The 23320-nt window shown below is 50.3% G+C and overlaps 2 protein-coding genes and 1 pseudogene across 2 annotated transcripts in view; 2 read left to right on the top strand and 1 right to left on the bottom strand.

Annotated features, from left to right (window-relative positions):
• Positions 1–23320, bottom strand: part of LOC119805466 — a 170351-nt pseudogene that overhangs the window by 109495 nt on the left and 37536 nt on the right.
• Positions 8041–16030, top strand: LOC119805465 (X-linked lymphocyte-regulated protein 5C-like). Its single transcript, XM_038317429.1, has 8 exons — positions 8041–8146; positions 8632–8701; positions 9578–9612; positions 10724–10841; positions 11617–11716; positions 13011–13109; positions 15597–15701; positions 15795–16030. Exons 1-8 carry the CDS (start codon positions 8041–8043, stop codon positions 15867–15869), a joined length of 708 nt encoding a protein of 235 aa, XP_038173357.1. The 3' UTR covers positions 15870–16030.
• LOC119804893 (X-linked lymphocyte-regulated protein 3C-like) overlaps positions 22760–23320 on the top strand; it is a 4201-nt gene continuing 3640 nt past the window's right edge. Inside the window, exon 1 of the mRNA XM_038316660.2 lies at positions 22760–22905. Coding sequence (XP_038172588.2) covers positions 22760–22905 — 146 coding nt within the window. The remainder of the gene's footprint in view (positions 22906–23320) is intronic.

Here is a 23320-nt window from a genome sequence, read left to right on the forward strand (position 1 = left end):
ACACAAACACCATACACCAATACACACGATATCACACCGGCGCTCAGCACACGCACACACATAAGCACCATACACACACACACACAGACACATATACACCATACAGACACACAAACACCACAGACACACACACCACACACACACAAACACAGGCACAGAGGAATCCGTCTTCCTCTAAGCTGCCTGAAGGCATGCCTACTATCCCATGCAGCCATCACTGCATCTAGTGGCATGTTTTCTCACCAGATTAGATGACAGCAGTTTGGAAAGTTCACCTCTTCCAGGTTTGTCTACTCTGCCCTTGACACAGGCGTGGATCGTTACAGAATGTGCCTTTTGTCTGACGGATTTCACTGAAAATGCTCCCAACGTGAATGGAGCAGCAGTGCATTCCTTCTTAGGGCTGGGTAGTATAGAATTCTGTTGTGCAGATGCACCACATTTGGTGTGTCTCTTTATCATGAGTGGGTAATTGGGGAGTTTCCCACTGTCACGAGGGCTGCCATGATCTTTGGCATACCTATATTGGCTCAAAGGTTTCTATTCAGGGGATTGGCCCATACCTAGGTGTGGAGCGACTGTGTGATGGACTGATGTAACGTTTCCCATTTTGTTGGACACAGAGGTGCTCCCCACGGTAGATATAACACCAAGGCCTTGCTGGGGATGCTTCCTTACTCCCTATGCTGTAGTTCTTAATTTCCTTCCTAAATTGTAAAGTGGCATGGATTTAACTGCTGCCATCGTTAAGTTTCTGGCATTCCCTAAGGTCAGATATCACAGAACTTGTGTTCTGAGCCCCCATGGCTCATGCATGCCCAGATGATAGGGTGGCAAAGCTTGGTCATCGTGGATTCACAGTCCTTGGGGAGGACAGTAAGACCAGGAAGTATCAGAGCCCAGGCTGGACAACACAGTGACAGCCAGGAGTCTCCCTTATTCTTTAGACCAGAAAAAGCTCCAGAAGGCAATGAGGAAGGTGGCCCTCATACTGCAGGTCTAAAAAGGCTGGGCACAAATGAGCCTGTACAGTGGGCAGGGGACCAGGGGGCCTCCTGTTTCTACCCCTTGTGTACTTTTGCAGTCATCCCTGGACACCCGGGTCCTCCAGAGAAGCAGCCATGAGTGATACTTAGGCAGAAGAAGCTTCCTGCGGCCTGATGCACATGCCCAAACACAGACATGAGTCAAGCAAGAACAACTGTTATGGATTAAGTGCAAAGCTGCGGATCCCCAAGTGGCAGCAGGCAGCGGGACAGGAGACTATGCTCAGGTCCCTCAAGTGGCTGCAGGCAGCGGGACATAAGACCATGCTCAGGTCCCCCAGGTAGCAGCAGGCAGCTGGCAGCAGGTCCCGAGAGCAGCCAATTCCAGGCAGGGATGCCACAGTTCCCCAAGTGGCTGCAGTGGCCTCCAGGGGCAAAGAGTCCCAGGCAGGGAGCCACGTGCTGTGTGAGAGACCTCGACGGGGCAGCCAGTCCCATCAGCAGAGACAGACAAACGGGCATGCCAGGACACACCGCCGTAGGTCTCTGAAGGAGGTTGATCTCGGAGGGAGCCAGACGGTGGGTGAGAGACAGAGATGTGCATAGGCACGCCATGCAGAGTGAGGTTGGATATTTATTTAGTGGGTTATGGAGCAGAGGAGGGGAGAAGAGCAGAGAGAGAGGCAGAGAGTGAGAGACAGAGACAGAGACGGTGGAAGGGGAGAAATGGGGGGAAGGAAGAGACAGAAGCTGCCTCTCCCAGAGGGAGACTCAGGCTGGATTCTGAAGACCAGCTTGCCTGGGCAGATGGGGGAGGGAGTGGGAGTAGCTTGTCTCTTACAGCAACAAAACAAACCATTAAATTCCCACCTCATTTTTATAATAAAAAGGCTAGAGGTTAGGCACCACTGGTTAAAGGAATTGGGGCGGCAGATTCTCAAGACTGCTCCATGCTTATTTGAGGAAATGGTCTTGTTGGGGAACCTGACAAGGCTGGGTGCTGGTCACAGCCTGGTGTAGCTGGTCTGTTTGCTCCTGTCCGGTGTTTGTGGTATGGAAATGTCTGGTGTCTCTTCCACCTGTTTAAGGTATTGGCAGAACAGAGGACAAAGTTAAGTTTAGGAAAAAAGATTTTAGGACCAGGGAATTGAGGGGGGCTTTTCTGACTGTTTAAGGTGGATCCTTCAATTCGGCTCCCTGGAACTCACAAGAATTCTTTGGGTTTGTGAAAACAGGAGTTTCAGGCATATACATTGTATAAACAATAGCATATTTATGTCAGAATGGCTGTGACACATATTTTTGCAAAACAGAAAGCATTTTTAAGACTATGGAAGGCAGCATGAGAGAGAAATTTGCTAACTTGTATTTGTCGTCACACCTTTATACCTTGCAGGTCTTGTATTTGGATTTTACTGAAATTATTTTGGGGAGGTTGTCCTTTTAAACTGACAAAACCTCTCAGCTGTCAAACTGCATCAGAGATCTTTGAGAAGGATGAAACTTTACTTGAATTACAGATTAAAAAATGACAGAGAACTTAACTTGTTTGGCACCTAGACTTCAGGGTCCTCCATGGTCGCTGAAGGTCACATTTGCCTTTTGCTGTTTAGAGGAGAGCCTGCCAGGCTCCAGAAGATCCTGTGGGCTGAGAAATCTGTAGGAAGACAAGCCTACCTTGACCTGAACAGCCAGGCTGTCGATTCCAGAGATTCTTTTCATGTCTGGAGATCCTCAGTTTAGATGAAAGGCAGTTTTTCTCAGTGGTCAGTGCTTGGCAGTCGAAGCAAAGTGTGGATGGACATTGCAGTGTGCCCATTTGTCTTCTGTCTTCTTTGGAGGAAATAGAGTGCGCCTGCTAGGAGCCAACCTGTCTCTTTCTCTTATGAGAAGTTTTTTTTTAATAATTAAATATTTAAATGCCATGTCCCCCAGGTCTCGGAGCAGTGGTGGGCTGTTTATCAGGTGGAACTACAGTATAGAATCTGCCTGGAGAGCCGGGCCCGAGCTTGACTGTACTGGCTCTTAATTTTTCAGGCAAGATTACACACGTAAAAAGACAGAAAGAAAAAAAAAACTGCTTGCAATAGAAGGTTAACGACAGAACTGACAATAATAGACAACATCTTATATTTTAAATATTTGGATCAAATATAAAGTGTTTTTGTAAGAGACTTAAAAGTACATACCGGTTTAAAAAATAAGACTTATTATTTCTGTAGTCTGAAATGAGATGCAATGAACAGACATTGATAACATTTAACGGTAAACATAGGCACACCAAAGTTACATGTATGAACACACATACAGAGTGAACAGAAATTGGGCAAAGTGGATGTTCTTGGTGGGGCCTACCTAAGGCATGCCACTGCACAAAACACACAAGCAAAAGAGTCAGCACTGGGGACCCCGACAGGGAAAACTTCAGTAAAGATGGCAGGAATTGGTCATCTGACCTGGCTCAGTTAAGATGGCAGTGAAATCATCTGACCTCAGTTAAGATGATGGTAAGTTCACCTAACCTCAGTCAAAATGCAGCGGTCTTATATTGTATGGAATAGCCATGATTTTTGAGCTGCAGGGATTTTAAGTTTAATAATAAGAGACACCCAGAGGTGTGATCGTCCCTGTACTGAGCCGTCATACTATAAGCCTTGGCGGGGAGCAAAAGGCTGGAAGTGAAAACAGCCCCCTCATGGATCCGACCAATCTTGTTGGCAGCAGTAGCGGTGGCACGTACAATTTAAGGAAACTCCTTCTGTTTGCCTGTGCACTGACATTAGTTATAAAGCTCCCGCAAAGGTGTTACAAGCGGGACACTGGCAGAGTGAGAGAAGGAGCTGAGGAATTAGGGCATTAAGGCCTGGGGTTTTAGGGCCTCAGGAAGGCACCCATCCCAGGGAATGGCTGGATTGACGGACATGGATGAAAGCCTGTGAGAATGGTGACACCACATGGCCTATAAGGGAACGTCACCCATCTAAAGGCGGGGTGTAAATTGGTGGCAAACACCTCAGGACCCGTGGGAGAGCATCCTCAGCCTATAGGCAGGGTGCTGAAGCTTGACTGGCTCTAGTCAGGATGACTCAGAAGACAGAGAGGCCAGAGGCTGCTCCAAGTGGCCATTCATGGTGAGGGGAAAAAAAACAAAATGCAAGGAAAGGAAAGGGAAGGAAAGGAAAGGAAAGGAAGGCAAGGGAAAGGAAGAAAAAGAAAGAAAAGGGAAGGAAAAGAAAACAAGACAAAGAAAAATCTGATACCCTGACCCCCAGTTTCGGGAGGACTGACCCCGGGGTCGTCCAAACAAAAAATTAGCTAAGAGAAGCAATCCAGAGATGAATGTCAGCAAAGGGCTCTACCATACACGTAAAGACCGTGATTGTGGGCTCTCTCTCCATTTCTATGAACACCTGAAGACTGTAGGAGCAAAACTGTCAATTCCTCAGGTTTGGAGAAACAGTTAAGCTGACCAGGATGGGGAACTCAGCAACTGAAGCCAGTGGTGTGCACAGAAGTCACACTCAGGAGGAATTGTGATCTGTTGTAAAGAAACCTGGTACCTGAGCCCAGGGTTCCATGCATCCTCAGCCAGCCCCCATGCAGACCAGAGAGAATGTGGAGAGCCTGGCCGAATTGTTATGGTTTTAGTAAAATGCTGTGGATCCCAAAGCAGCTGCAGAGGGCAGCAGGCCATGAGACCATGCCACAGGTCTCCGAAGGCACTTCGTCCCGGGCAGGGAACTACTCGGTGGGTGAGAGACATGTATAGGCACACCATGCAGAGTGAGTTTGAATATTTATTTAGTGAGATATGGAAGGGAAGAGGGAGAAGAGCAGAGAGACAGAGAATGAGAGAGAAGGGAGAAGGGAGAAGGGGAGAAGTGGGAGACAGAACCTGCTTCTTTGAGAGGGAGACAGAATAGAGGGGACTCAGGCTGGAAGTTGAGGATCACCTTGACTTGGCAGATGGGGAGGGAGTGGGCGTGGCATGTCTCTTATAGGGACAGAGCAGACCATTACAACAATGGCAAGCCCAAGTAGCATGCCTATGGCTGCTGGACTGGCATCCCTTAGGGACACCTTCAGTTAGTCTCATGCATGCTCGCCTGTTTATCTAGAGAGGCCAGCAGCACCCTAGTTTACAGGAGCGAGGACTAGCCCTGGTAAAGGAGGGTCTCTGGTGACTGTCATGACACATGTCTATATAAGAGAATGACTAGTCGCTAGGGCCTGCGAGGTGATATCATGGGCCTCACTTCCACCCTGGAGTGGACAAGGCCCCAAAGGGCTGCCTAGTAAATCTTTGTGAGGGTCCTAGGGACCCCGAGGGGTGAGCGGGACAACTTGTGCGCCCCTGCAGAGACTCAGGAGCTTCCACATGGCTCCTTCAGTACCCTTTGAGCATTCCCGCCATTCCGCACAGGTCCATACTTCCACATGTGGGAGCACTGCAAACAGGGAGCAGAGGTGTTCTGGGCACTTTCAGCCCTTCCTAGGTGAGTTTCCACTTTATGCACGCACAACCGAAAGCTCCAAGTCAAGTATGCTTCATTGCGGGGTAGGTCTCAAGACAGAACAGCACCAGCCTGGCTCACATATGCTGACATGGTTTTCTATAGACGTAGAATACTTCCCCATAGTGAGGCAGACCTGGGATGCCGCCCCCTCCCTCGCCCACCCGGAGGACAAAGAGCAAAGAGAGTCTGAGGATTGTGGAGAGCTGCGTCCCTCTTGGTGAGTGAGTAGTTACCGAAACCCAGGTTAGTCTCTGAGATGACGTCCTGAGCCCAAATTTCCCAGTGGAGTGGAGGAGACACGGAAGGGCTGTGTGGAAAGCTCTGATAGGAAGCAGGGACTGAGAAGAGTGGACGGGACATATGTGTGCTCACAAAGGACCTGCGACACGGCCCTTTCTGAAGTCTGGGCCCATGAGACATCATCCGGGTCCACAGGTCCACAGTTGTGCCTAGTCAAAACAGGAGCGTGGGTGTTTAAGGGCCTCCCGAGCCTTAAAGGGAAATTTCCCGTCCACACGTGCGTCCCTGCGTGCGTGCATGCGTGGCTGTGGGCGGGCCTAACCAAGGAAAGGCATTGGACAGGAGCACGCATGCGCCCATGCTTTTCCACAGAGGCCGACGACTTTCCGGAAGTGAGAACTAACTGGCTGTGACCACTGCCGAGGGGAAGCCGGGTTTCGCGTCGCCCTCCCGAGGCCGTTCCTCTAGGTGAGTGACCAGCTGTCAGGGCCCAGGGTCTTCCCTGAGGTGGTTGATGCCTGGCTCCTGACTTGGACACCGCATCTCCTCTCCTCATGGCCCAGGTTCCCGGAGGAAAGTCTAGGAACGCTTTGTGAGGGACGCGGGGCATGAGAGGAGCGGACCAGAAACACGGGTGCTTGGGGAAAGACGTAGGGACCTCCCCATGGCCCTTTCCGAGGTCTCTGGGCACTTGAGATGTCCTCCGGGACACACGTCCACGGCGGGCCTATGTGAAAGGGGCTGTGGGTGTTCAGGTCCTCGCAAGCCTAAATCTGCTGTGTTCCGGGACACGCGTGTGCCACCCCAACACTCAGGTCACGTATGCGTCATTGCCCCGTGGGCCTAGCTAGGTGTGACCCACCTTCGTGGGCAAGAAGGTCTCTGGGGATAAACGCGAATCCTGTCCATCTAGGTTTGTGACGAGGTATCGGCACCCATTGAGAGCCCTTGATGTCCAGAGGCTCACTTCTGAGTGTGACTGGAGGAGGCCAGATGGAGCAGTCTGAGAAAGCTGTGTTGGGGCCCCAGGGCCCGAGGGCAGTGGGCAGGGCAGTTTTGCCTGCTACTGGAGGGACTAGGGCCCTTCCAGGAAGCACCTTTTGTACCTCTTGGACATTTTCCAGATTGGTCCATGGGAGAGAGCTAGACAGGGGGCACGCTGAGAAGAGGAGGTGCTCTGGGCCTTTCCCGTTTGATCACCAGGCTGTTAACAGCATCCTCTCCAGGTCTTCTGGTTGGAAAACAGAAGCAGGCATCCCTTCTGATGAAGAGACAAGCCTGTGTGTTTACCATTCCTAGTTCCGGTAGTGCTTGTCTGTGAGCACAGGGGCCTCATGCCCTCTTACAGCCTGTGTGTCACTCACTGTGGGCGAGTATATTGGCGAATCTCTGCATTTGCCTCCATTGGGTCTTTCAAGGATGTCGGAGTCCCTGTGTTGCTTCTGAGACATGCAGACTCAGAGTGGGCAGGGATTTCAGCCGAGTGTTCAGCAGGACTCAAGCGTGAAGTGCAGGGACTTGATGGAGGAGAGTTATCTGTCTATGTTACTTTCATTGGGTAATTAATAAAGAAAACTGCCTTGGCCCTGTAAGAGACAGAAAATTAGGTAGGCGGAGTAGACAGAACAGAATTGTGGGAACAAGGAAGGAGAGTTGGGGGGACACTTCAGGCAGTCGCCATAGTGAGTCGCCATGATTCTCCTCTCTGAGATGGACGCAGGTTAAGATCTCTCCTGGTAAGCCACACCTCATGGTGCTACACGGATTACTAAATATGGGTTAAAGAAAGATGTGAGAATTAACCAATAAGAGGGTACAGATAATGGGCAAGGCAGTGTTTAAAAGAATACAGTTTCCGTGTAATTATTTTGGGTAAAGCTAGCCGGGTGGCGGGACTCAGCCCTCCGCTCCTTCTACAGACCCCATTGGCTGTCAGTGGGCTGGTGACTGGGTTAATGAGACACCGGTGGTGGGCCACTTGGTTTGGGGGCCAGCCCAAGCACTCCTGTCCTGGGGGCAAGAAATCAGCAGAAAGGGCCAAGATTGAGGGCTACAGGGCTGTGGAGAGCTCTGCATTCAGACAGAAAAATGGGACAGAATGTGATTGGATGTGGCAGGATATCAGTGTCATCCTCCTACCTCCTCTTGGCTGCAGCACAGAGAGTGCCAGGACTCATGGCCACAGCCTGTGCAGTCCTGGTCCCTGTTTCCATTGCGACCATGACATTCTTGGCATCTTTACTGTCTGTGTGCACCAACATTTCAGAAGTCGTCCCCAGATCCGCAGAGCCCCTGCCATGTCAAGCAAGGAGCAGAAAGATACAGAGAGAAGTGCCAAGCGCCCTAGGGTTGATCAGAGTCTCCCATCAGATGACTTGCAGAACCCAGATCCAGTCACCCCCGGTAACAACTGATATGGGGCATATAGGGCGGGGCCTCACCGAGGGGACATTCTGCTACTCCTTGGCGGGTGGAGCACAGGGGTGGCCTGGTCCTAACCTAACCGGGTCTTTCCACGGAGTTGCGGGTGTGGGTATGGGGATCCACGCGCTGAGAAGTGATTCTCGAGCAAGCTCTGGGTTTCTGTGCCCACACGATGTTCTTCCCCGTGGCAGAGGTGCAAGGGGGTGGTCTTGGCCAACAGGCCTCTGAAGAACCCGTGGGTCACGGTGAATTTCCTTGCAAGGCTTGTACAAACACAAGTACCTGCTGTCCCCAGACTCAGGCCTAGCTGAATTTCACCTGGGTGGGGCTGGGGTGGTCCATGAGTTCCTGGAAGACTACTTGGCGATGGACTCTGTGGACCCCAGACTGAAGCTGTTTCCCATGTGGAACCATGACAATAGCACACTTCATTCACAGAGGTTTTTCCCTTCTTCTCGGTGCAGCAAACAATCCGGCGGTTGATACCAGTGAGATGGGCAGCTGTTCCTCAGGATCAAACGTGCAGGAGGCCAGGTGATGTCTTAAAGGAATTTTGGCCTGACCCAGGAGGTAGTTTCAGTGACGTTTTGTGCAGAAACTTCAGCCCTTTTCTGGGAGATGGTTACAAACGGAGAGCTTGGTGTTTAGTGAAACAAGCCAGCACCAGAGACGACAGTCAGCTGTTTTCTCTCATTTGAGGATCCCGGGTTATAAATAGGTCCATAAAACGATAGCACCCGAACTCAGGAGGGAGACTGGGGAGAGGCAGGCAATGGCCAATAGAGGGGAAGGTTTGAGGAGTAGAGGCCAACTCTGGAGGTGGAGTATGGTCACGTGGCATGACAGTTGAAGTGACACTGTCTGGGTAAGAGAAGAGGACTAGCGGGAGGGGACTGAGGAAGGAGGAGGGTGAACATGGCTGTAGATCACAAAAGACGGCTGAGCACACCTTTATGAAACCCGTCACTGCTGTACAGTGAGTGGGCTCCGGTAAACCTGTAGTATACAAACCCCTACGCTGTCACAACACAACACAAAGCCGCTGCTTGTGGAGAGGAGACTCTTTGTGGAGCAGAGTGCAGTTGGGCTGGGAAGGCCAGGGATGCAGTTACCATGAGTCATCCAGCAACCAGCCTGAGGTTAGTTTCCTGGGGATATGGCTGACTTTGAGTCACCCACGCTCCAGTAAGTAACCCTTAACCGTGTGCCCATATGTATCTGCAGTGAACTCTTTGGTTCACTATGAAAACCTGAGTAAAGGAATAAAACCAATGACCCGGGAGAGGACAGTCCGACTTTGCCTCACATGAGCACTGGTCTCTCCGAAATCATCGCGTGCCTCGCCTTTCCCCCAAAGCGAAGTTAGGATGTTTGTCCTCAGTTAAGGATTCTTGTGTGCATTTTCCACAGGGAGCCTGTTCAGAAGAGGATACGGGATTTCAAAGGTGTGTTTGAGCAGGTCTTGCTAGTCCAGGAGCTTTCTTTCCGACCCTACAACTCAAGCGTGGTGAGAACGTGGTCACCAGTCAACAGGAGTCTGTTAACAGTTCTGTCGCTCGGGGGATGGATTTTTATCATCATTATTATTAATTTTTGGAAGAGCAAATTGCCATTGTCGTCTAGGGGGTACCTTTAGCTTAACTTTTCACTAGCTGCTCTGAACAGGGGGATGTTGTAGCTGTCACTGAGGCGGTGGGGAGCGGTTCCTGCTTCCTGCCTTGCTGAAGAGTGTAACTGGAGATGATGGGCAAGCAGGTTGATCTCTGCCGTTTATCTTACTGCACGAATGGTATGTTGCATTTCAACACCTGCTTTTCACCTTCTGAATTACGCCACTTTTCTGGCTTTCCGACGTTGCCCTCCTCCCGGAAACCCTGTCAAAGAAGGGCTTGGAGAGCAGCATTTAGGCCTTACACATCTGTGAACCTGTCAGGGAATGGTGAAGGCAGCCACGCTGTGGCCCGGGAAGAAGAGTGTGATGGCGTGCAAACATCAACATCACGCATGCCACACTAGCTTGTGGTCCTTCGTCCACGGTAACCAAGGCAGAGTACCACACGCCTCTCAAGCCGAGACAGCTTTTTTATTACCTGTAGAGGTGACCCTAAGACAGCATTACTAGAGAGACATCGTCAATCCTTGGCCTGTGTATAGAGTCACTTCGTGCAAGCAAGGATGTCTGACAGAATTCCTTCTTTGTGGTACAAATGAACTGCTTGGTTTGGTTTTTGAAGTTTCCAGAAAATGGTTTGTCAGTGCTGGTCACTCATCCAAGCACGATGCCCCCACGCCTGTATTGCTAGCACAGAGAAGGTAGAGGCGGGAGGATCCAGAACTGGAGGTCTTGCTCGCTTACCTCTCAGGTTTGAGACCGGCCTGGGCTATGCAAGACCCGGTCTAAAATTGAAGAAAATAAAAATAGAACAAAGAGCAAAATGAACACCAGATCTGTACATACTCCTTCCTGTTACCGTGTAGGTGGTGTGTCCGGGATGAAAGAGCGCCTCTTCCTGTGGATATTTGATTTAAAGTGATACCATTTCTGTTGTCGACTAGGGGACATTACCCGGTCCTTCCTGGCAAAGAGGAAGCAGTTTGAAAAGGATATACATGCCTCGTTCAGAATCCTGAATGCAAACCTCCACAGTATTTTCAAAGCGCAGCAGAAGTCAAGGTAAAGTTGTGACCCCCTCTCTAAGGAAACCTGTACAGCTTTCGCTCTTCCTTCCAAAGTCACTCCTGCCTGCCATTGTGATCCTGCCCTGAGTGGAGTCGCTAATGGGACCTAGGTAGCACTGCATTTTCGCACTGCATTTTCTCTGTGAGCTAGTCCTGTCCATAGCTGGCGGAACGCCCCCCCCCCACTCCCCCATTTATGCTGCCCAGATGTGTAAGCTGCAAGACTGGTAAGAGACCAGTTCTTCCCTTCTCAGATGACAATACAGATACTGTCCTGTGAGGAAGGCCAGGCTTCTGTGGACCTCAAAACTGTACCTTTTAGGATGTGCCATGGGTGCTCTCTTTGGTAAATCCTTGTCCCCATGTGGGGAAATGGTTCTGTGCACTCTTTGTCTATGTGACTCCCAGAAGATGAAGGGTATGTCGCCTTCAGTACCCGGACTTGGGCTTTCAGGATCTCTAGGTTACTCCATAAGGGGAAGGGAAGGGGAATCTAATGTTAAGCCGGAAATGCGATCTTGGGAAACGTATGCCTCCGAGCATCCTAGGTGTGCAAGAGGGAAGACACACAAAGTGAGGACACTGGTAGCAAATTAAGACAAGTTCTTCTGGGATGAGAGTGATATTTCTGCCTCTCAGGAGACCGTTTAATTCATGTCCCCTTTCTCTCTCTTGCGCCTGGCTCTTGTCTCAAAATGTGAAGTGTGTGTGTCCTTGCCGTACCCTCACACAGTGTGACGATGCTCAGTAATTGTGACTGTGTTTCACAGGCAAGAGCTTCACGCCATGCACTCCCAGATCTTTGAGTCCCTGCATCAGAGGTGGCTGGACGATGTGGAGAGTTCACGGGAGCAAGAAGAACACCTCGCTGTGAGTGTCGCTCTTAGCTTGGAATAGAGCCACCTTGTCTGTTTCCGAAGTGGCAGGGCTTTGATGCAGCATATCGCCATGGAAAGGGACAGGACGGGACAGGGCGGGACATGAGCATCGGGAGACAGGGAGGGTGGTGCTTGTATCCCTTAGAGGCTGGCCGTCCTCTCCAGCTTACTTCTTTTTCTGTGGAGGGGTGGTGTGGTCCTGGGTTAGGAGCCAGCATGGGAGGGAGGCTGAGTAGGCACTGCTCAGAGAGCGCAGGAGAAGGTATGGGCTTGGGTGCTCAGAGGGAAAGCGTTACCATCCATGCAGTGCAGATGCCAAAGGTGCAGGACAGGGTGAGGGTGCGGTCCCAGGTAGACTTCTGACACAGTGACGAGGGAGGCAGAGTCAGAGCAGTCCGTGTGGCTGTGGCAGAGCAGGGGGAGGCTTAGCGCTCAGAGGTAGCTGAGTGTTCATGGACACAGAGTAGTGCTGTCTTTGAGAAGCCTCTCATCCTGATGGAGGACAGAGCGGTACTCCCAAAGATGCTGACTTCCTAAAGTAGGGAAGCCGAGGCAGGAATCTGAGGGAGATGGAGACAGATTCCAGTCTGGTGGTGAGGAGCATGTGCTCTGGACCCCACTGATTGGGGTGCAGCCATAGTCCTGCTACTTGCTCGTCATGGAAGCTCAGAAAATAAGTCACCTCCCTGCCTCAGTTTCCTAGGAGTGAAAGCAGACCCGTGAAGAATCCCTGCCTCTCTAGACTTTGTGTATTGAGTGGCTGCGGTTTTTGACATGTTGCTGTGGAATGCTTGACCACAGGAGCTGCTGTATGCTTGCTATTCGTCTTCCCTGCCCTTCTTCTTAGGCCGATAATATAGTTGATGGGATGATGTCACACTCTGGGGAATGACTGATTGATGAAGAACTTTTCTGGGGCGTGGGGAGAAGCGATTCCTTGGAAGCCAATCCGTGCCCTCGGTGTCTTAAAAATACTTTCTGAAAAAACAAAGGAACGTTTTGTACTTAATTTTGGCGAGTGAGGCGGGAATCCACAGATTAGGTGGGGCTTATGTTAATTTCAAACCCGAATAATTATTTTATAGGATTTTTGCACAGGCCTGACGGACTATCTCCCTCTGTGACAGGTCAGGCCTTGTTATGCTGCTTTTGGCACTGAAGGGCATGTCTTCAAACGCGTTCTTGAAATGTCAGCACACAAAACATCACGGGAAGCAATTCCTGTGAGCAGCAGGGTTGGATGATCAGTTGTACTGACATTTTGTCATTATTCTCCTATGTTTCAGCTTATAACTTGGAAGCAGATGAAGATTTTACAGAAAGCCATAGGGGATCATGAAACCAAGATCGGAAACGCTAAAGAGCTATGTGACACATTTTTGAAGGTCTGGTAGATTGCACTTGTCAACAGAACACACCCTTATGCCATGCCACGTGTCTATAAAAGGAGAAGGCAGATTGGCCCTTTCTCAGCTTGTGGGAGAAGTAATTAGTTTTGCAGAGCATGATCACATTCTCTTGGGAATATTTTCCCCACACTTAGGAGCAATGCTAAGGTTTGTCTGACCTGGGAAGCTGATGACAGTGTCGGGGGCAGCGTTCTAGCACAGGAGCTGGTGATGAGAGCTCGGCTTAGAAAGGATCACAGTGCATCGCAGTGATGAGTTATGAACCTCCAGTGACATGGCGATGGCGATTGGCACGTCTGGGGATCCTTCTGGTTTTCTCTGACTGTTTGGATTGGACAGATCGGTGAAATACACAATGGGCAAGGGTAGCTTTTATTTTCTTTCATAAATTTATAGTCTTCCGACATTACCATTGCTCTCGAGTGTTGGTGGTCATGTATTTCAGCATCTCCCCAAGAGATGTGGGTAAAGAAAAGACTGGTAGAGGGTTAATCCTCTTGGAACTGCGAGCTGGCAGTTCTACCCTTGCTGAAGCTCCAGGTCCTAAGTGACCTCTATATATCCAGGGATTGAAGGAGCCCTTCAGTGGGAATTCGTTTTGATGCTCTCATTAAAATGGCTCTGTCAAAAAGAGCTCTCCTCAGGCCCGACTCAGATGCCTTATCTAAAGTGCTCCGTGTGTCATAGTAAATTAAATGTTTTCAGGATGCTGGCGAGAAGCTAGGTCTGTCTTCTCTGAGCAAGTGTGAGTACCCCTGTTGGTACCCTAGTGAATATTCCTAGCAGCCCCGTGTACTCCAGGAATGTGCCTATAACCCCAGGGTGGTGAGGGTAGAGACAGAAGGATCCCTGGGACTTATGAGACCACCAGAACAGCCAAATTGTAAAGCCTCGTGTTTCGTCAGAGACCCAGCCTCAAAAATTGATGTGGTGAGGGGTTCTGGAAGGCTCAGGTCCTCCCGAGTGCACACGTACGCATGCAAACATGTGCACGCGAAGGAGATCACTTTGAATTTTTATGACCTCTGGTCGCCATACTCAAGCACACGTACATGCACACTCTCCTGCACCCCCATGCACGCAGAAAAATAAGTTAGTATTCAAGACCTTGAGAGCCACCTACATGCATCTAGGCCTTTAGGAAGAGCTTAAGAAAGGGAACATGCAGCTCTGATGCAGCTGAATACTGCCTGGGAGCCTGTTGGAAGAGCCACCCAGAAAGGCTCCCTCCTAACTGTGAGTGCTAGGTGTGAGCAGCAGCAATACTGCAGAGGGAGCCTTGTGACTGGGTTTCTCTGGCTTCCCAGGTGGTCCCTTCTGCCCTGTGCTCTTCTGCCTCTCTCCCTCTCCCTCCGCTTCTCCACTCAGGCTTCCCTCCTTTCCTGGTCCTCAGTTCTGACTCTGAGGGACTGTTGTCCTGAAACACGGCCTTTCTGTCTCCCAGATTTCCCCGTGGCCTTCCTGTTTTGTTCTCTCTGTTTCCTGTGTCCTCTACACAACACCCCCTACCACACAGACACACAGACACACACAGTCACACACACAGACAGAGACACACTCACACATAGACACACACACACACACACACACAGACACATAAACACACACACAGGCACCCACACCCTCTTGAAAGCTTCACTGGCTGCTTGCTTCTGTCTCTCCGTCTTCCCTCCCAGAGTACCAGCTTCCCCTGAAGTGACACCCATTCCCTGCCCATGCTTTGCTTTTGCTTTATTTCCAGAAAGCTCCATGTGCCCTGTCTTCCCTAATGTTTTTACTGCTTGCAGTCACCATCTGTGTCCTTTCCAGCCGCCAGCCCAGCAAGCTCCCAATCCATACCTGTGTTCAGCCAGTGTGCAGGTCATCTGTTCCTAAGCTGCTCTGGACCCTGGGAATAGGGCAGGGACTGGACAGGCGTTTTGCAGTTTCTGGACAGAAGGCGACACACTTCTTTCTCCTCTGTATCCACCCCTGCAGTGTCCTTTGAGAGAACAGAGGGATTTGAGTCCTGGCTTGAGCTTTCCTTAGACCGAAGGGTCGTGGGATTGCACACTGTGTCCTCTTCTTGAAAATCACATTCCATGGGCATGGCAAATGGCTCCTTTTTCTAGGCAACCTTGGGAGTGTCCAGTGTGGGAATCCTGGGGGAGTCTCCAATGTGGGCCCATGCCTCGCCTCCCAGGTCTGCCCCACGTGACCTTTTAACGTATCTCCACCCATTTTCGAGATAAGTCCCCTTTGCTGTTCTTGTCCCACGATGATACCACCTTAAAATGGGGCACTGGAACGTTTCCTGAAGTGGAGTAACCCTGGAGATGTGCGTGAAGTAGGCACTGTTCTTACTCTGAATTCCTAGCAAGCATCCTTTGGCTATGCAAAGTTGGTTCTTTTAAAATTACATGAGGTGAGGTGTCAAGCCAGACTCGAGTAGAGATTTTTTGTTTGTTTGTTTGTTTGTTTCAGAAAGCCAAGGACTTGCATGAACATCGCAAAGCTTTCATTGGTAGCGAAGAAAGTGAAGTGAAGAAAGAAATCTCCAAGGCGCAGGACAGAGTTATTATGGAAAGTGTAAGTCGTGGGTCTATAACGCTGTGTGCCTCGGGATGGATTCGTAAGGTCAGAGATGGAATAATGATCCCCTAATTCTCCGTTTGCCCACAGCAAGAGCAGGATGTGTCAGTTGTTGAAACGTACCTTCAGTCCCTGGTCCTTGACAGCTGTGAAGAAACCTTCTGAAGCTCAGCTGGAGGATGCCCAGGGAGCAATAGCCGTGCCCAGAGGGTGTTAGTAGTAGTCAGTGCAGCTCCTTTCTCTTTACTTTGTCGGTTAGAAATAAGACGGAGACTCTGTTGACCATGAAGTGAACCCCCAACAGTTCTGTGAGTAGCAACATTTAAGTGTGGATCCTCCTGGCCCTGACGTTCTCCCCAGCAGGGCCAGTTACATTTAGGAAGCAGATGTCATTTGACTTTACCACAGGCTTCTTTGGTTCTCTGTCACTTCCCCAAAGTGAATGTTACCTTGCTTATTTCAGGAAGAAATAAATAACGGTGGGATCCGCCTTTCCGTGCAAGCTGTCATTCATTCATGAGGTCACGGAGCCAACTGCATTGCAGATGGGCCTTTACAGGAAAACCAGCCCAACCTGCTCACTCAGACGTTCAGTAGAGCACAACTCGTATTTTCGTGCTCAGATGTGCTCAACTGTTAACGCGGTTCCCACAGCAGAGCCAGATCTTCACGTGTGTGTTAGAGCTTGCAGTAGGGCTGTGGCATTTCCCAAAGACATCCAGACTCATTTCCGGGCTTTATTCAACACTGGCTGAAAGATCCCTGCCCTTCCCTTTGGTCAAAAATATTTTATCTATGAGTATCTGCATAAGCACTTACAGTTTCAGTATTTTAGATGGGTGTTTCCACGAGCATTTTCTAGTGTTCTCTTTAGAGTTTAATTTGCATTCCGGTTCCTAACAGTAGCAAAGTTAGAGTTATGCAGTAGCAATGGAAACAATTTTTTTGGTTGGGGTCACCACAACACGAGGGGCTGTATTAAAGGGTTGCAGCATTAGGAAGGTTGAGAACCACTGCTTTAAACTCTCAAAGCCCACCTCCAGTGACACAGCCCTGCCAACAAGGCCACCCTTCCTAAGCCTCCCCAAAAGCAACACCAACTCGGGAACAAGAATTGAAATACCTGAGACTATGGAGGTGCATCTCCTTCTGACTACCATAGCCCTAATGCGGCTGAAGGCATTGCAGCCATGAATCAAGCATCACGATAAGGGCCCATATGGAGAGACATGCCCTGGAAAGCCTCCTCGAATCTAATACATGGGCCCTGTTGGCCCCTGCTTCGTGCATGCATCTATGTGCTGGACAGCCTCCCTTGTGAGCACACATGCTCCTGGTCTGCCTCATGCAGGCACACCTCTGAGGCATCTCTCAGGCATGGCTCACGCATGAGCCTGCTGTGCTTACCTCCATGCCTGCTAAGCCCGCCACTCACATGGGCCTGTGCCAGGCCCATCCTGGGAATACCCACCTGCTGGAACACCGTGTTCCAGCCAACCAGAGAGATGCGGTCTTGGGGAGGAGAGGGACTGGTTCCATACGTCCTCCTTCTGAGGAGAAAGGCACGGGGTGATAATGGCTAGGTGGGTGATCCGATATTGGGGGATGCTGTGCTGAGGTTTTGCGGATACTGAGAGAAAAGAAAAACCGGTCAGACTGACCTAATTGCTTTCCACCACGCTGTTTAGGCTAGGCTAAAACATTTCACATGTGACAAGGGCCATCTAGTAGGAGACAATAACAACTGGGAGAGCCTTGCCTCAAGGATAGCCTAGAACTGGCCAACTAAAAATATGTCCATAGCATGCTTCATCTACATACCTCAAGGACTGATAGGAACCGTCCAACTGAGGACACACACACACACGCAGACAGACACACATACAAACAGGGGTACACACTCAAATAATACAGGATTCAATGATATGTTAATGTATTTTTCATCTGGAACTGATAGTCAGAATATCTCAAGTAGGAGATATTCAATGCTGGAAGCAGTACTGAAGGTCCATACAATCACACATATCATGGGCAAAGTTCTCCGAGATGATTCAGTTTAGGAAGTAACATGATCCCAGCCAGAGGGGAAGCTCTCTCATTGACTGTGGAGAAATGAATTCCACTTGTAGAAAATGGGAGATGCCGAACCCACTCTTGTTTTTAATGCTTCTGCACCACAGGACACGATGAGACAAGTGGTCAGGACCACGAGTGGCCCCATGCAGAAACGTGAGTTTGCATGGGACCATTTTTGTTTGAAAAGGCATGAAACATCAGGAAGGGAGAGCAATTACAAGAAACATCGCAGCAAGTCTAAAACAATTTCATATTTATTAAACCAAATGTTTCCTACCTTCACCCACAGCCCTTGGGGAGCAGAGTGTGTGCCTTGAGACGTGCCTGATGGCCATCCGTCAGGCATGCATGCACGCACGCCTGGATAGGCCACCGAACTCATCAGTCCATGCTGTGCCTGCCTGGCATGTGAGCACACCCTTCCAGCCAAAAAGGGGCACATGTACATCGGAAAGGCTGGGACTAACTGTCGGTGACTGGTTTCTGAAGGGAAGGAAGCTCTCAAGGGTGTGCTTGGGTTAGGATCACCTAGTGAATAACTGGGTGAAAGGGCATCTTCTGGTAAGGGATTAAGGAGAGTAATGCTTGAACCACAGCCCTTGGGGTTGGATGGTGGGGATCCCGGGGAGGCTTGCTCAAGAGGGCCTGTGATGTGATGCGCCTGAGTCTGGCCTTAGCCTCGAACTGGACCAGGCACCTCTGGAGCGTGAGAGGAGAGGTTCGAGAAATAGAGGACCTGGGAGGTCTGAGCCGGGCAGGGTGTTAGAGGAGGGACGGGCGCGATATCCAACAGGTGGCCCCTGTGTACTATTCGGGGACAGAATGAACACCTGAGACCTGTGAGATACAGCCACGGGCCATCAGGCAACCAGAGCGCCATTTGGAGAGAAAAGCACAGCGGTCCTCTCAGGCGTGCTCAACTGCTGTGCCCGAGGTCGGTAAATGCCTGTCTGACTGATAGATGAGCCCAGCCCTGGAGTCTTGCCTGACCTCTCTGTGCAAGTGCTTATATTTCACGTCACCAGAGCAACCCATCGGACCCACTGGCCTCCATGACACATATACGCCCCTTCCTTTTTCATCCACTCAGAGACAGACACATGTGAAGATGGACTTCACTGGCTGTGACTGTGGCCCAATGAAATGAGGCCGAGGGCCATCCCTCAAGAGGAGGGCGTGACTGGTCGAGGTGGCGTGCTGAACCCCTTGGCGCATGCGCACAATGTTGCCCCCATCCCGCGCATGCTCAAGGGCTATCACGGCAGCCAATCAGAGAGCGTTATGTTGGGAGGTGGGGCCAAACTAAACGTGACTAACCTCTGAGCGGATGGAGGCTGTCTAGAGGAGCCAAGGTGCGTAGGTGAGTGACGGGATTTTTTGTTGCTTTGTTTTGGGGGTTTGGGGGTACTGTGGCCGGGCTCCTGGGGTGGTTTAGAGGGATCAGGAGGACGAAAGCTCTTGACGCAGGACAGAGGGACCACAGAGCGAGAGGGGCCAGGGTGGCCTGTGAGGTGACTTCGGGAGCCTCACTTCCACTTCAGGCTGGAAGAGGCGGCGCCAGAGGCAAGAATGAAAAGAGCTGATGAAGGCAGCTGGGCCCTAGAACACTGGGCGGGGCAGAGTCAGGGGCCTGAGAGAGGTGGTAGGGACTTTCCACGTCTGCCGTGTTTTGTTCCTTTCTTTCTTGTGGTCTTTGGGTCCTGACGGGACAACTGGGTCCTCCTGCGATGCTTCTGCTGGCAGGAGTTCCACAGGCTCACCAGTCTGAAAGCGAACTCTGGGCACTTCAACCAAGCACCTAGGCAACTGTAGTTCCCGAGTCGGGAATGGGTGACTGATGGGCAGCCTCACACCTATGCGAGGGCCTGTAGGCAGCCTCAGGAGTGCCACAGGTGGGGCCTCGGTCTGACAGGGGCGGGAAAGGAGCCTCTCAGAGGAGCATTGTCAAGTGTGGTCACCGAGGCGAGGGGACAGGGTAAACAGCAGACTCAGTCGCAAGCCCAGGTCAGCAGGGATGCACAGCCCTATGGGGAGGAGAGCGGGACCTTGAGGCGGAAGGGTCAAGCTTTATCTGTGAGGCAAAGTTTGAAAGACCCACTTTCGCCTGGTAGTGAAATAGAACGCTCAAGGCAGTGGGGGAATGGGGTTCTGAGGGTGGCAGGTTTGAAGAGAGCTGGGTGTGGCAGTGAGGTACAGAAGGGGAAGTAGTGACTGTCCATGTTTTCCTCCTTGTGTCCAGCTGGAGTCCTCAAGGGACATCTGGGGCTCACTGACATGCACCCAAAGCCCTTGCCACGACAGAAATGCCTGTCTGCAGGGGGTGGGGCAGGACTGGGCCCCTTCTGCATCCAAAGTCCAGGCAACTTCTGCATCCAGATCTCACAAGTGCCACTTTAGGCCACTTAATCCCGGACGTGTATGCCTTTGCCGCCAGTCAGAGAGATGTGCTTTGGGTGGTGAGGCCTAGATAGGAACTCTCTCAGGAGAAGGAGGCTCCCAGGGCGGGAGAGTAGCCACGTGGATGGTTTGCTACTGGGTAACTCTGTTATGAGTCTCCTCAGTTGCGACAGGGATCAGAGAAGAACCTTACTTAGCTCATACGCCAGGACAGAGGCAGGACCAAGGGAAACCTGTGGGGTGATCTCAGGAGCTTTGCTTCCAAATGGGACTGAGTGAGGCCCCAGAGTGCAAGGTTGGGGAGGGGTCAAGAGGGCCACAGGGCTTGGGAAGGCTGATTGGGACAGCTTATGAGCTGGGAGACATGGCCCAGGTGACTGAGCAGGCCCTCAATGCATTCCCAACCAGACACGGGCATTTGGTGCCTTGTTTTACAGGAGGCAGTGTGTAGTGATGAGGCGAGCTGGCCTGCTTTTCGTCCTGCCCGGCTCCTGCATGGCTAGCTTTACACCCAAAATAATAACACACGAACTGTATTCATTTAAACACTGCCTAGCCCAGTAGTTCCATCCTCTTATTGGCTAGTTCTCACATCTTGATTAACCCGTATCTAATAATCTGTGTAGCACCACGAGGTGGTGGCTTACCGGGAAGATTCTAACCTACGTCCATCTCGGGCCCGAGCTTCATGGCGTCTGCCTGACTCTGCTTTCTTTCACCCAGCATTCTGTTCTGTCTACTCCACCCACCTAAGGGCTGGCCTATCAAAAGGCCAAGGCAGTTTCTTTATTAACCAATGAAAGTAACACATAGACAGATGACCCTCCTACACCAGCAGTGCCCAGGATTTGGCCACCCAAGGGTCGGGAAAGCAGCAGAAGACCAATCTTGAGAGGTAGTGGGTCAGAGAGCTCCACGTTCAGATAGAGATAGGGCGCAGAAATGAACTTTGGTGACATCCTCTTGCCCTCTCTTTGCTGCAGTACAAGTGCCGGGACATCTGGCCACATCCTGTGGAGTCCAATCCCCTGTTCCCATTGCCATCCAGTAATTCCTCCTGGTATCTGTAGTGACTGGAGTCCTGTCTAGCCCAAGAAGATTCTAGCCATGTCAAGCGGGGAGAGAAAAGCCCGTGACAGTGCTGGCGCACATCTGAGCCTGGATCCGAATCCCACATGGGATGACACCAAGAACCCAGATGCAGTCACCCCAGGTAAAAAAACAACAACAACAAAAACAAAAACAAAAAAACCCCAGAAACAATGACAACAAAACAACAACAACAAAGCAGATAGGCCCCTGTAGGGCTGTGTCCACCTGGAGGACATCGTAAAATCATTTGGTGGGTGGTAAAGCCCTTGAAAGTTCTGGAATGCATCCGAGAGAGTTCTTAATCTCATGTCAGATGACACCCAGGACCCAGATTCAATCATTCCAGGTTTGAAGAAACAAGATGGGCTACCATATGGCTGTGTCCATCGCAGGGGGCATCCTAAAATCTCTTGGTGGGTGGGAAAGCCCCTGACAGTGCTGGCACGCATCCAAGGCTGGATCTGACTCTCACATTGCATGACACCAAGAACCCAGATTCCTTCACCCCAGATTAAAAAACAACAACAACAACAACTAAAAGAGAAGGGCCCCTGTAGGGCTGTGTCCAGCCCAGGGGACATCCTAAAATCTCTTGGTGGGTGGAGCACTGAGTGGATAATGTGCATGAACTTTTATTGGAATAGCAGGAGGTTTCAGATGCTAATAACTCTTGCTCAAGCTTTTTGGTGCCTTTAGGTTCCCCCACCTGAAATTTCTGCCACACAGGAAACCTCCCACATGCCTAGTCAACATGCCTCTCTGGGAGCACATGGGTCACAGTGACTCTCTGGAAGGCCTGGACAGGTGCCTGGACCAACTGGTCTGAGAGTCAAACCTAAAGTGGTTTGTGTGTGTTGTGTGTGTGTGTGTGTGTGTCTGTGTGTCTGTGTGTCTGTGTGTGTCTGTATCTGTGTCTGTGTATGATTCTCTGTGTGTGTGTCTCTCTCTGTGTATGTCTGTGTCTGTGTGTGTGTGATGATGTGGATGTGATGTGTGATGTGTATGTGTGTGTGTGTTCATGACTTCACAGATGACGCTTGAAAAGGCGTAAGGAACAGATGCTCGCTATTATGCAATCTAGAAACAACATAATGACACTGCTTTTCGTGGGGGATGATGAGAACAAGACACTTTGTTTCAAAATATTTGTCCTCTTTCGTTTTAATACAACAGTCCCTCTGAATGTGTCCTAGAACTGGAGCATATTATGTACATTGATTAAATTTTACCTTATAATGATGTCTCACGAGGAAATTACACAGCGATTTGAAACCCATTTTTGCCAGTTTTGCTAAGTTCCCTTCACTGTGTTTTGTATGTAATATATACACTGAAGTCCAGCTCTCCAATTTCACATCAAGGTCATAACCACTGAAATTCTTGACTGAAAGAAAGGAGGCAGATATTCTTGTCATTGACAGATTGTTTCCCTCTATTAATAGCAATTGTTTTTCCAAGTAGAAAACTAAAGTTGAGGGAACTTTACAGTAATGGTTTCAAGATTGTATTTCAATACAGAGCTCAAGAAGAACTTTCTTCAGGGCAACAGTGAAAGATTCACAGCGATCATCACAGAGTCTTTTGAAACTTTGGAGCTGAAATTTGAGGATGTTCTAAAAATCCAGTGCGAGCAAAGGTACGGTTGTTGCTTCTTGGTGCTGTTATCCCAGATGCTTTGATATTTGGTTAGTAAGCACGATGGCTAGAGGTTGAGGAATAGCCGTGACCCCCACGGGCCAGAAGCTCAGTTGGATAACGTGTTCGGCTTGGCACTTCTGTATAGGGTAGACTTCCTTTAGTCAAGTTATACCCTCACATCGTAACCGAAGTCAGCTGAGTTTCCCAGGCATGAATTACGATGACCAAGTTTTAACACATTGCTTTTGAGTCAGTGGAACAGTATGAAAGGTGTATGCATGGCGTGAATGTGCTGGGCACGTTGAGCTTGAAATCCTCAAAGCATTCATCCCACAGTCAGTCAAGCGTCTTTTCGATGCCATAGAAATGAAAAGCCCATGCCTCCAATGTCGTATAGCTATCAGGAGTTTTTT

The sequence above is a fragment of the Arvicola amphibius genome, chromosome X, assembly GCF_903992535.2.
Source record: "Arvicola amphibius chromosome X, mArvAmp1.2, whole genome shotgun sequence".
NCBI classification, from domain to species: Eukaryota; Metazoa; Chordata; class Mammalia; order Rodentia; family Cricetidae; genus Arvicola; species Arvicola amphibius.